The following is a 13,737-nucleotide window of genomic DNA, read 5'->3' as shown; positions in this document are numbered from 1 at the left end:
ATAATAGAACATTTCTATCATAAAAAGTTTTACTGGGCAGTGTTGTGTAGATAATTTGTTGTTATGTATTTGTATATGATATGAATGCATTTTACTTTTTAGTCATAGTGAATTTTTAGATATGGTCTGTGCTAAATACTTAACCTTTATCTCCTTCCTCTGCCCTTAAGAGTACCTCCATGAATTTTTACGATACACAAGTCTCATCTGAGTTTCTAGTCGAATTTAGTTATTAACTTACATGGTAGTAGGCAACTTGAAATTAGACTACTTTGCAAATTTTTCCTATATTAATGATACACAAAAGTAATTTTACAAGGTGAACGTACTGATTTTTAAAATTTTTCTTAAAGTCATCTTCTCCAAAGTTCCCATTTGGAGAGAAGTAACTGCCAGTCCTCTGGTCCAACACTGTTTGCCACACTGTACAAAGTTAAGATGTCCTAAATGTTGGTCTCTTTTATATAGTTTCCTCCAAGCCCATTTTTTTACTTAAATAAAAAACAAATTCCTTAGGGAAGGAAGATTTTACAAGCAGTTTTTTTTTTTTTTTTTTTTTTTACGAGCAGAATTGATTTTGGTTTGTGTTAATGCAGACAATCTGCCCCGTGTTAAAATGTTAAAGAGAAAAAAAGAAAAACACACAAGCTGCCATATTCGTGTGATCACACCAAAATAGCAGCTTGTATTTATATTTTCAGTCTCCTCGAGGTGGACTGCAGGCACAAATGAATGAGGGGATGTAGTTGGTGTTGTGTTGTGATTTTATTTAATGCAGGCAGAGTACATGCTTGTGCATGCACGACCAGCCCTCGCATATGCACTTGTTCACAGCCGGGAAAGCGAAAACGACAACACAAGCCGCTCTCTAAGAGTTGTCGGCAACCTGTGTGTGTGTTTCTTAAATATTAAAGAGGGGAAAAACAGATTTTCAGGAAATCAAGAAACAATTCTTCTTGTCAAATGGCCTGTAGTCCTGCCTCATTTGACAACATTTAAGGTAAAAACAAAATATTTTATTATTATAGTTGCATATATATATATATATATTTAGCAGTATGTGTTTTCCTGTACTGCTCCTGTTTTTGACATGTATTTTTCCCATTTCTGTTCCATTTAGGCACGCAGGTTCTTACCACACATTTACGCCAATTTACAGGATTTTTTTAAATTTGAAAAAAGTTCTTTAGGACTCGAGTGAAAATGTAGGTGTGTTTGGCGCAGGACGGACAGTCATAGTGCTTCGGTTAGCGTCCTGATGCTCCTCACGTTCGGGACTTGGAAGCAGTGCTGCATGTAGTGGCAGCGCGGAGAGAGCACCGTCAGCTGCCGACCGGAGGAGGTTTTGCTTTTGAGATTCTCCTTGTTCTCTGTTAAGCCAGGTTTTTCAGCACTGTGTATAGTTGTGGGATCACATATTAAAGAAGGTTCAGAAGTAAAGTCTGGTGGGTGGTCAAGTAATAGTTCATCCTAAAGTGTTCCTACCAGGTATAACCAGTATAGTAGTAGAACATAATCTTTTCAGAACTTAAGTGCAGATTCAGAATTGAAGCTACCTTAGTACTTCAAGGGTAAATGCTTTGAGTTACTTTAAAATGTTTTAATTGTTGAAAAACTGCAAAATAGAGTCTGTATTTTCAGTTGTGAGAGTCTTGCACTTAAAGTGCACGCATCTATCTACTTATATATTTTTTTCCTAATCTTATACCTTTATGGTATGAGTAGGAAGTTTTTTGGTTTTGTGTTTTGGGGGCAGGGAGGCAGTGGGGTCGAGGGCTTGCTGTGTAACTCAGGACATTGGAGAACTAGACAGAAGCTTTGATGAAATGTCTATTACATGGTGACACATCCCATCTCCTGAGACTCCAGCCCCACCTGCCCTTTCCCCACTGTGCATTCTTTGCTGTTTCCTGTCATTATAACCCTTCTGCTTCATTATCTCACTTGTAAGGTGATTTCAAACTCCCACCTTCCATGTTAGCCTCTTGGAGATTTTCTGCTATCCTCTTAGGCTGGATTCTACCTGTTGTCATCACAACAGATTTCTACATTTTTTTTAACATTTTAAAATCAGTATTCACCTTCAATTTGTGGCCTGTGAAAGCTGTATTGCTCTTGTCTTTATTAAGTGGAGAAACAATGACTGCAGAACTCTGCCCCAGCCTTTCTTCTGCTTCACCTTCCCACCTCCAGTCCTTGAGTCTGTAGATTTCATTTTTATTTTTCATTGGTTTGTTTGTAGGTTTGTGGATTTTATTCACTCATTCAACAAATACTACTTGAGAAATGACTATGTACTAGCTACTCATGGAAGTTGAAGGTCCTGATAAAGAAAATGGTGCCTGTTTTACTCTTTTATACATCATGTACATTTTATTGTAATTATCTCCCTTTAATCAATCTGCAAAATTGTCTGTTTTCTCTCCTAGATTTTCTTGAGTGCTTAGTTCTCCTGCTTTGTATCTGGCACCCATAATAGGCATTTGTGTTATTGGTAGTCATCTAATTAAATCTCTTTAGTTTGCAAACCTGGAAAGTTGAAACTAAAAAAGAATATGACTTAAGAAAATATAATTTGTTAATGGCCAGAATGGAAATAATGCCTGGGACTCCTAGTCTTTCCACAACTCTGTAATATTTTATGTTAACGTCTAGATTTAACACTTTCTCAGTTCAAGAAATATTAAGTGAATACCTTTTGTATGCAGAGCACTCTGTGGAGCGAACAGGAGATGGAAACATCGGTGAGTTATTGTAAGTCTTACTCAGAAAGAGATTAAGTAAGTATGGTGTGTGCCCTCTAGGCTGATATACTCTAATGCCGAGTTTCTCAACCTCGGGAGCATTGACATTTTGGACCAGTTCTTTGTTGTGAGGGGCTGTCGTGTGCAATATAGGATGTGCAGCACCATCCCTGACCTCCAACTGCTAAAGGCTCTGTGAGGCATGCTTTTAAATCTTTACAGGGCATCAGGGCATCTTGTCTGACAGAGGGTTCTGTGAGGCACCACTTTAGAGCTTTCTGGGATCTTAATGAAAGATTTTACACTCAGTCCCTTGGTTTCATCTTTAGACCTTTTTTTTTTTTTTAAATGTGTTTTAGATTTGATGTTTGCCCAGAAGCAGCGTTGTAATGTTGGCATCATTTGCTGAATAGAGAGGCTGAGAATGAGAAGAAGTTTTATTCTCAGAGTCCTAGAACCTTTACATTTACTAGTTCTTCCTTTTGCTTTTCTCCTCTTTCATTCTACTGTAAGTTCAAGTGTAACTCAGGCAGCACCTTCAGCACTCTGCCTGGATAGCTCCCTCACTAGGTCACTGAGCTTATGTGGTACATTTTCTATTTTCTGTATAACTAGAGGCTGCCATGTTGCCGCTCTGTAATAAGGAAGCTTCTGCCTCCATTTTTCCTATAATATTTTCCTTATTTTCATTTAAGCCCTCACTGGCTGCCTCCTCACGGTCTGTCTTTTGCTAGCAGCCTTTTTCATATCCTTTAATACTTCACTGGTGCTGTATGCAAGGTCCTTCCAGCTTCTGCCCAGTCGCATAGGCACTCCTACCATGTATTCTGTGGTTTTTTTAAAAACACCCCCGATTCAGGTATCTAAACCTGTATTAGTTATCTGTAGCTGCATAATAAGTTGACCAAAACCTAGTGACTTGGAACAATAATCCTTTATTTCAGAGTTGCTGCATATCAGCGGTTGGAGAGCAGCTTAGCGAAAAGGTTCTGGCGTAGGAGTCTCCTGAGATTGCAGTCGGATATGAACTGGAGGTGCAGGCATCTGGAGGCTTGACTAGGGCTGGAGGATCCATATTGGTTCCTCTCCATGTGGGTCTCTCTATGGGACTGCTTAAGTTCCTTTTCCAGAGAAGACTACTTCCAGAGCAAGCAATCCAAGAGAGGAGAATATTCTAAAAAATTTGCACATGTATTTTTAAAACCACCACAGTCCACAGGTAGCTTCCCAAGCCTCCCGGATGACCTTTTTCTTCTATCTAGCTGGATGGAAAAATGTGTATGGGGCCCGACTGAAGTGGAGGTGGGGGTTGCATTTTGTGGTCATACATCACTTCCACTCTCATTTCATTGGCTAACACTCGGTCACATGTTACAGCTCACTGAGAAAGAAGCTGAGAAATTAAATCCAGCTGTGTGCCTGCAGAGACGAGAAAGCAGATTTGGTTGAATAGGGAGAGTGGTGAAATCATCAACCAAAACAGGGAGCACAAGAAGAAAAAGTATGCCTGCTTTCATTCTGTATGAAATTGTTTCTCTTGACGGTTTTTGCTTGATTTTCCACTTTTTCTTTGATAAAACAATAAAGCAGAAGAAGGTATTATCATTATTTTGGTGTTTAATAGTATTCTAGGGAGTTTCCATCAGCTCATTTTATATTTTGGATGAATACTTGTTTTGAAATTCTGTTTTTGAAGTATGGGCATAACATCAGTTATTGTTCCTTCAAGTCCTTGTGTGCTTCTCTGTCCTACTGCATGATTATAAACCTTCACCAAGGGCTTTATTTTTCCCCCTGGGGCATCTTATTGAATACTTGCATCTTCAGTTATTCATCTGGGCCCAATGCTTTGTCTGTTTTAATACTTCTAATTACCTAATTATGTACTATAATGCAGTGACAAAGCCCTTTATCATTTCACTCTTTTCTTAACCCTTTTTTTGCTTAGGAATTTTTTTTTTTTTTCTTTTTGGTCTCTTTGTTGTCTGAGGAACTCTTCCTTATAGATGGCCCAGAAATTTGCCTGGCTTCTCTTTATTGTCTGTCTGTATTATGACAGACCATTGCCCTGTTGAATATCTTTCCATTTAACTTACATCAGGCACCTGGTTCCGGGCTGTTGGGGCGCTAAAGTTGTGTGGTTGTTCTCCATCCCTCTTCCTGATTCATTCCCATATACTGCAGTCATGTGGGAAGATACCCAAAAGGCACATAGGATAGTCTGGTTGTTGTAAACTATTTTTGTGACGGAATTAGTGGCCATTCTGTCATTTATTTAGATGTCCACAACAAGTATCCATCAACAAATGTAATGGAAGTCAACAAGATTTCTCAGAATTATGCTGACCTTACTTCAGGATAAGTAAAAATTGATGAAGGGAATTTTTTTTTTTATAGATGTGTTTTAGACAATGAAGGAAGATAAAATGATAGAATTAGAGTTTTACTATTTACAGCCTCTGATGAATTAATAGATCTAGGCAATGATCATCAATGGTTGCTAGCATTATAAAAATAAATAAGCTAATATATGCATCCTGATGGAAGTACACAATACCAACTGTGTAACAGTTATCTATTGCTGCATTGTAAACTACCCCAAAGCATAAAACAACAGCATTTATTTTCTTAATGAATGTACAACCTGGGCAGGACTGAGCTGGACAGTTTCTTTCTGTTCCACATGGTGTTGGCCAACCCTGCTTGAAGGGTAAGGGCTGGAATCATGTGAAGGCTTGTTTGCTCCCATGTCTGGCTGTGGAACTTGGCTCTCGGTGGAGACCTTCTCTGCAGCTGTGACTAGAACACCTCCATATGGCCCCCCGGTGTAGCTACTTGACTTCTTAGCAGCATGTATCTGAGTTCTAAGGATGTGTCCAGACAGAGAGCCAGACAGAAGTTGTGTCACAACCTCACTTTGTGGGAAACTAGTCACTAAGGCCAGCATGCATTCAGATGGAGAGGAGTTAGGCTCCTCCACCTTTTCACAGGAGAAGTGGTCAAAGAATTTGTAAATGTGTGCTAAAACCATCATATCACCCATGAAGAATTCTGTTGAAAATTGAATTTGAATTTGATGAAGTCTCTAGACCTCACTACCAGTTTATAAGATATATAGGTGGAGGAATGTATTAAGTAACAAAATAGAGGAACAATAAGAAAAATTCAGAATGTGGGAAGTTTCGACACAATAAATAACCTGGCTTCTTTAACAAGTATGTTGCAGAGAGAGAGAGACAGAGACAAGGAGGAGAAAAGAGAGGGGAAGAATAAATCTTAAGAGATATATCAACGAATTGTAGTGTATGGACATTTCTTGGATCTTGAACAAACTGAAAAAAATTAGGGAAATTTGCACATTGCCTGGATATTTGATTTAATTAATGGATTATTTTATTAGTAGTGTTAGAATGGTTATGTTACATGGTTATGTTTTTAGAGTCCTTTTAGAGATACATACTACAATATTTATAGATGTGACATCTCAGATTTGTTTCAAAATGCAGAATTGAGGGAGGAATATATATGAAACAAGAACTGAAATGGCAGTGAAATTGGGTGATGGATCTGTTGAGTCTGCTACTGTCTATTCTTTAGAAATGTTTGAATTTTCCATAAAGAAAGTTTTTTTTTTTTAAGTCTTATAATGAAAACTATAATGCCTATGAATTTTGGGTTATTGCAAGATGCAGAACAAAACTCAGACCCCAGAGTTTTATGTCTCTCGGTATTAATTTGCAATATGTAAAATTTGTCTGATTATAAGTTCCTTCATACATCTTGAGAGAGGAACTGCTGTATTTTAAATACCGATCAGTTAAGTTAGAACTGAAATACTACTTTTTTTTCCCCATCAAGAAAAATCTTAGAGTCTCTTGGAGAGCCCTCATCTTTCCAGGTCCCTGGTTTGGGGTGCCCCTCTTCCCCATGGCAAGACACCTGGCTTCTGACACCATGCTGGGAGGGCCAGAGCCCTGCTGGCTTGACCCTCGGACCTTGCTGAGCTTCCAAGCCCCTCCTGGCAGGTCAAGAATTGGGCCGGAGGGGGCGCCTGGGTGGCTCAGTCGTTAAGTGTCTGCCTTCGGCTCAGGTCATGATCCCAGGGTCCTGGGATCGAGTCCCACATTGGACGAAGCGGCGGGAAGCCTGCTTCTCCCTCTCCCACTCCCCCTGCTTGTGTCCCCCCTCTCTCTGTCTCTCTCTCTCTGTCAAATAAATAAATAAAATCTTTAAAAAAAAAAAAAAAAAGAATTGGGCCGGAGGTTGGGACAGGCACGGAGGTGTGGGGGGATTCCCTGTGCCCACCCCACCCCAACCCTCAGTATGAGTTCTGCAGGGGACTGGCGTACTGTGGACCTCAGGTTGGAGTGGGGCTAGTGCCCCAAGGCGTCCTGAAGACTTCTCAGGTGGAGGGTGAGTGGGGAGCTGGGGTGGAGAGCAACTCCGAGGGGGCCTCCCCCTAGCCCTGCACTGCCCCACCTGGGACTGTGAAGCTGGAAGAGGAGAAACTGGAGCAAACCCCCAAGGAATCCTGGGACGTCAAAGCTCTGCAGAAAGACCTGGAACAATTGGCCAAGCTTTTGGAGCAGAAGAGGATCACCCTGGAATATACTCAGGCAGATGTGGGACTCACCTGGGGGGGGGTTCTCTTTGGGAAGGTGTTTAGCCAAACGACCATCTGTCATTTTGAGGCTCTGCAGCTCAGTTTCAGTAATGTGTAAGCTGCGGCCCCTCCTGCCCAAGTGGGTATAGGAAGCTGACAACAGTGAAAATCGACAGGAGATAAGCAAAACGGAGACCCTTGTGCAGGCCTGAAAGAGAAAGCAAATGAGTCTGGAGAAGCCAGCAAGAGACAACCAGGAGGACCTGGGCCTGCAGTGCCTGAAATCTGCCATGTAGCCAGTCAGCCACGTTGCCCAGCAGCTCGGCCTCAAGGATGTGGTCCGAGTGTGGTTCTGCACTGGTTGCCAGAAGGACAAATGTTCAAGCAGTGACTATTTGCAAGGAGAGGATTTTGAGTCCCCTTTCTCAGGGGCACCAGTGTACTTTACTCTGGCACCAGGGCCCCCTTTTCGTACCCCAGGCTATAGAGGCCCTCTCTTCACTCAGTCCCTTCCCCTGATGGTGAGGCCTTTCCCTCTGTGTCTGTCACCACTCTGGGATCTCCTATGCATTCAAACCGAGGTGCCTTCCCTTCCCAGGAATGGGGGGCAGAGAGAAGGGGAGGGCTAGGGAAAGAGAACCTGAGGTTTGTACAAGGACTCTGTAATTAAGTTCTTTATTCACTGAGAACAGATTTGGGAACACAAAGGGTGTGGGGGCAGGGAGTTTGGGGGGGAAGGTACAGTTCAAGGATGCTCTTGTTTTTAATTCCCACATCACTCATCACTTTGTTCTTAAATAAAGAAGTCTAGGATACAGTAAATAAATAAATAGAAGAAAAAGAAAAATCTAAACTGTAGTGTCTAAATTTCATCATAGAGTACTTTAATATTAGTTTCTCTTTGGTTTTTATCTATGTCAGAGTTTCAGTCTCACTCATTTACCATTTTCATCTTCTGGCCAAATGCAGAAATTACTTCTCTTGGAGTTCCATTTTCTGATAATAACAAAATTTATCTTCAGGCCCATTTGGTGTGAATTTTGTTCCCTTTTATTTGCCTATCAAATATTTGGTTTGAATTAATCACAAACTTAACACAGTTTTAACTCAAGTTTTTTTCTCTACCTCATCTTTACAGAAGTTACTACCATTTATTTCTTTTTAATGAAACTGTGGAGTCACTATTGATTTTCAAAATCTTAACAATTGTTGAAGCCAGCTTGGGTCTGTATTCTGTGATTTTCATTATTGTTTCAAAAGTAAATATGCCCCATGGTGTTCAAATTACTTTACCTATCCTGAAGCAGCACCAGATGGCATGGGGTAAACAACAACAACAACAACAACAACAACAACAACAACATAGACGTGTAATGGACGGCAGGGAAGCTTTTTGAAACTTAAAACGTATCATTAAAAACTGATTATTACTGGGGGGCCTGGGTGGCTCAGTGAGTTGAGCATCGGACTCTTGGTTTCAGCTTAGGTCATGATCTCGGTGTCATGGGATTGGGCCCCAGGTCAGGCCCCTCATGGGGCTCTGCACTCGGCATGGCATCTCCTTGTCCCTCTCCCTCTGCTCCTCCCCCTTTCCCTCCCACCTCTTTCTCAAGTAGGTAAATAAACAAAATCTTCTTTAAAAACCCAAACTGATTATTACTATTCCTAGAAAAATTATTCACTGTACTTTTCTCCCTTATTTCTGATTCCTATACATGGTACGTCTTCTGGTTTGAAGCCTAACAATAAAACAATCAAGTATTTATTGTGGGAAATATGTTATTTTTCAGGTGTATTCATCAACCTTATGACCTAGGTACCTCTTGGTAACTCTGAACTCATGGAATTTTACCTAAATGTGTATGTCTGACTGACTTATAATTGATGAGTGAAGCAGTTAGAGAGTACTGCTGCCCTAACTACCCAGATATGTGGGGGCAGGTATTCATCTCTGTGCTTCAGAATCCTTACCTGTGACGTTCTGACTTAGACTGGATAATCTCCAAAGACTTCTTCAGCTTAAAACTCTGAGTGTAAATTCTTTTTCCAACTTCTTAAATAGCACAAACTTTTATATCTTTTAAAAAACTTTTCTATATCTTTCTACCTTACTTATTTGATGCTATGAAACCATCAGAATTTAGAGAGCAAGTCATACTTTTCTAAAAAAGAGTGTATCATGAAACTTCATAAATTGGCACTTTCGGGTTGTAGAGTTGTAGATAGTGTGCTGTTGTGTAGATATGCTGTGTCTGCCTAATACACATTTTTAGTTGATTGGGTATTTGCTAAAAGTGGGTAATTTAAATTATCTAATTTAATTCTTGTAGCTCTCTTGTTTTTAATCTTGCAAGTGGTTAGTATGCATTTAAATGAAACTATGAATTGGTATGTAATATAATTTACATTTTTAGTAGTTAGGTATTAAACTCTTACTATATAGTTCATGGGTATTTGTTACAAAGTGGATGTTGCAGTTTTTAGTACTTTCTTGCATAATCAGTTCAGATTGCATCAGCTACACAAAATTTGGTTGTGCCAGTGTGCATGGAAAATTTCCAAAGAATAGTTAATGGAGGGGATGTGCAAAATCAATTAAGTCATGTGATCTATATTATGGGGTAGGAAGCCTACTTAAAGACATGGCTAGGATGGTAACTAGACTTGTGGTGATCATTTTGCAGTGTATACAAATATCGTATCTTCATGTTTTACACCTGAAACTAATATAATGGTTGTATGTCAATTATACCTCAATTTAAAAAAAGACAAGGCTAGATTTAAGTCATCTAATGAGGAAGAAGGAGAAACAATTTCACTTCTCAGAAGGATTAATCTATTTTTACCTTAGTGACTAAGTTTTCCCAAGAAATTTCTCTAGCAATTTAACTACTTACCTGCTTTCATCCTGATTACTTTAGTTTGGGATATTTGACTTTCTAAGGGCTTTATCAACTTTCTGTTGTCTCAGAGAAGTCATTTAAAAAGTGGTTTTGTTTCTTTTCCTACTTCAGTGCATTTGACATCTTTCGGGAACACTTTTGGCTTCTATGATATAATATTCTTGCTCTGAATCTACTTCCAGGTTAATTTTCTCTTCTTTAAGAGCTAAGGTCACTTATGCCTAGTCACACTCCCTTGCCTGAATAGAGACTGTCGGGAGAGGTCATCAAATTAAGATTCATGCAGAGATGTGAGGTCATCATGCTCAGATCCATGGGTTGTTTATTACTGGCATCCAAAAAAGAGGTCTCCTTTCTGCTGGGGACCAAACCAAATATATGTGTTTGGGGACAATTGCACATCCAAGGGAATTTCAAGCAAAAGTCACACGAACAGATGAAGATAAAACAGGCTTTATTATAAAAATTAGGACCAGAAATGAGATGCTTCACAAACCACTAGCATAGTTAACCTAGGAACCCAGCCTGAACTGGGAAGAAAGTTAAAACTCTCACAGGGAGCCAGAGAAGGATCAGAATGAAGCATAAAACAGCTAAAGTCTCTAGAACAAGGCAGTTAGCCATTACAATATGAAGTAAAATAGCCATTTTTGCTCTTTAAAAGACTCATTAAGGAGTATTTTTCTGTTTTGATAATGCCCTGTCCTTCCATGCTTTAGGTACTCTTCCTCTTAAACCTCTCTCATATCCACTTATTTTCTAGTTCCAAAGCCACCTAATTCACTTCTTTATCCCCTAAAGTACCAATACTCAAAGACTAATAATGACCTCTGTTCCTACACATTTACTGCTTGCCAGGCCCTGTTCTTGGTGCTTTAACATGGTCTCATCTTTTTTTTTTTTTTTAAGAATTTATGTATTTATTTGAGAGAGAGAGAGCATGAGCAGGAGCAGAGGGAGAAGCAGGCTCCCCACTGAGCAGGGAGCCGGACGTGCGACTCGATCCCAGGACCCTGAGATCATGACCTGAGCCGAAAGCAGACGCTTAACCGACTGAGCCACCCGGGTGCCCCTAACATGATCACATCTTGTTCACAAGATCAGTATTATTATCTCCACTTAATAGATGAGGCAGTTAAGCAATCACTTACTCAAGATTATATAGCTAGTAATTATGCAACATGAATTTGAACGCAGGCTTTCTTAGGTTTGTGATTTTTTTCCACTTCACTTCATTATAATGCCCTCTTGTTCCTTCCTGTAATCTCTCCTCTTTCAAGGCTTATTCCCACTTAGAGTTACTTAAATATTATTTTCTTTGTTACTTACCTATTCAAAAATGTAGAATCACTTGGTTATTTTTTCTTCATTTGTAGATTCAGCAATTCAGAGCTATTTCCAGACCTGCCCCACCTTTCCTCCTGTGTCGTCATCCTGCTCTCAAGTGGCAGTACTTCATGGAAGAATGTTCCTTTCTCATTACTGATTGCCGTACTGTGCTGTACACCTGGAGTACTCATTACCTTCTGTGCCTTCATCTTTCCTTCTAATTTGGTTATCTTTACCACTGACATTCCATCTTCCTCCTCTCCTAAAAATTCTTGTTCAAACCTTTGTGACTGAACCTATTTGACTGTTAACTTCTAGGTGACATTCCTTCTTCCCTTATGTATTCATTGTGTATTAGATTGCTGTGTATTTGGATTGTTACGATTGTATATTGTTTCATTAGAAACAACTATGTAGGGGCGCCTGGGTGGCTCAGTCGGTTAAGCGACTGCCTTCGGCTCAGGTCATGATCCTGGAGTCCCGGGATCGAGTCCCGCATCGGGCTCCCTGCTCGGCAGGGAGTCTGCTTCTCCCTCTGACCCTCCTCCCTCTCGTGCTCTCTGTCTCTCATTCTCTCTCTCTCTCAAATAAATAAATAAAATCTTTAAAAAAAAAAAAAAAAGAAACAACTATGTAGGGGCACCTGAGTGGCTTAGTCAGTTAAGCGTCTGCCTTGAGCTTGGGTCATGATCTCAGGGTCCTGGGATCGAGCCCCACGTCGGGCTCCCTGCTCAGCGGGAAGCCTGCTTCTCCCTCTCCCTCTGCCATTTCCCCCCTTGTGCTCTCTGGCTCTCTCTATCTCCTCTGTCAAATAAATAAATCTTTAAAAAAATTTTAAAAAAAACTATGTAAGCTTCTTTCAAGTGGATACTGTGCCCTTTTTCTATTTCACATTACCTCAAAGCATCTGGTAGAATTTTTGATCCAGAGATCATTTAAGCAATACCGACTAACTTGTTCCATTTGAAGTCTACATTTTAATCACACAAAACTAACAGTGTGGTCATGTATAATAATTTAAGTCCTGGTACTGGCATTAAAAAAATGATAATGATTTCTTCGAAAAGCTGGTGCATTCAAAATTACATTCTAGCCCTAAAACCAAATGGGCTAAAACAAAGTAATCCTGCACCCTAATTATATAGGCTATGATTCATTTTGCTTAAGAACTGTGGTATCCACCATGTGAGGACTTTAAGCATGTGGAGACATTTAAAATATTTAGGTGTTGAAAGGTATCATTTCCCTCTGTGATAGAATAATTCCCTTTTCTCACCCTTTTTCCTTAACCTATTAGTCCCACCAATGGCATAAGCTAGCTGCATGGCAAATACACACTTGTACTAATACCTAAAGTAGCCTTTGGCACTTCTTAAACATGAGAGATTGAGGGTAATTCTTGGAATTCTGCTAGTCAGTTTTAATCCTGTGTTTTCTTTCTTTAGGTTTCCTGAAATGCAGTTTTTCCAACAAGAAAATGTGAGAAAAATTCTTACAGATGTTCTTTTCTGTTATGCTAGAGAAAACGAGCAGTTGCTTTATAAACAGGTAATGAAAATATCGTACAGGTGGCATCCATTGACTCAAAATTTTCTATACAGCTTGACAAATGATAGAGCAATAATGTAGCCTTTATTGTATCCAAAGTTGTATCATAATAGTAAAGCAGTCAAAGAGCTGCTTGTCAGCTGCATGGTGAGAAAAGTAAGCTCATTGAAGCACATATGCTTCTTCCTTATTATAAGACATTCCACCAAATTGTCTTCTATAAGGCGTTCAATCTTTTCTTTCAACTTTTGGGAGTTTGTTTATAGACAGCATCGTTGAAGCCAATCTAGTAATAAAACTTTTCGGAGTTGTATGTATAAATGTTTCTAAATACAGCATTTTAAAATATGTGACATGCCATGTAAAAAATAATCAGGTGTCCTTCTACTCTTTAAGATTTACTGGTAATATAACTTCAAAAGTTCCTCTAAATTTTTTGAAATTTATGATATTCTTTGTTATCCAGATATTCATCCCATTACTAAAGGAAAGAAGGTGAAGATTGCTGGATTATGTTTTGCTCTCATTGAAATGTAAATTATTTATTTAATATATAAAGAAGATCTAGGTTTCTACTTAAGCTTATGGTGTTCCAATAAAAATACAAAAG

General features: G+C 39.4%; 1 protein-coding gene and 1 pseudogene across 1 annotated transcript in view; both read left to right on the top strand.

The window, feature by feature from the left end:
- Positions 1 to 13,737, top strand: part of TBC1D5 (TBC1 domain family member 5) — a 412,307-nt gene that overhangs the window by 166,318 nt on the left and 232,252 nt on the right. The window contains exon 8 of the mRNA XM_044920546.1: positions 13,025 to 13,127. Coding sequence (XP_044776481.1) covers positions 13,025 to 13,127 — 103 coding nt within the window. The remainder of the gene's footprint in view (positions 1 to 13,024; positions 13,128 to 13,737) is intronic.
- Positions 7,458 to 11,736, top strand: LOC110570624 (annotated as a pseudogene).

Source organism: Neomonachus schauinslandi, chromosome 1 (genome assembly GCF_002201575.2).
Source record: "Neomonachus schauinslandi chromosome 1, ASM220157v2, whole genome shotgun sequence".
Classification (NCBI taxonomy): domain Eukaryota; kingdom Metazoa; phylum Chordata; class Mammalia; order Carnivora; family Phocidae; genus Neomonachus; species Neomonachus schauinslandi.
The sequence above is the reverse complement of the archived record's forward strand: the minus strand, read 5'-3'. Positions and strand labels throughout refer to the sequence as shown.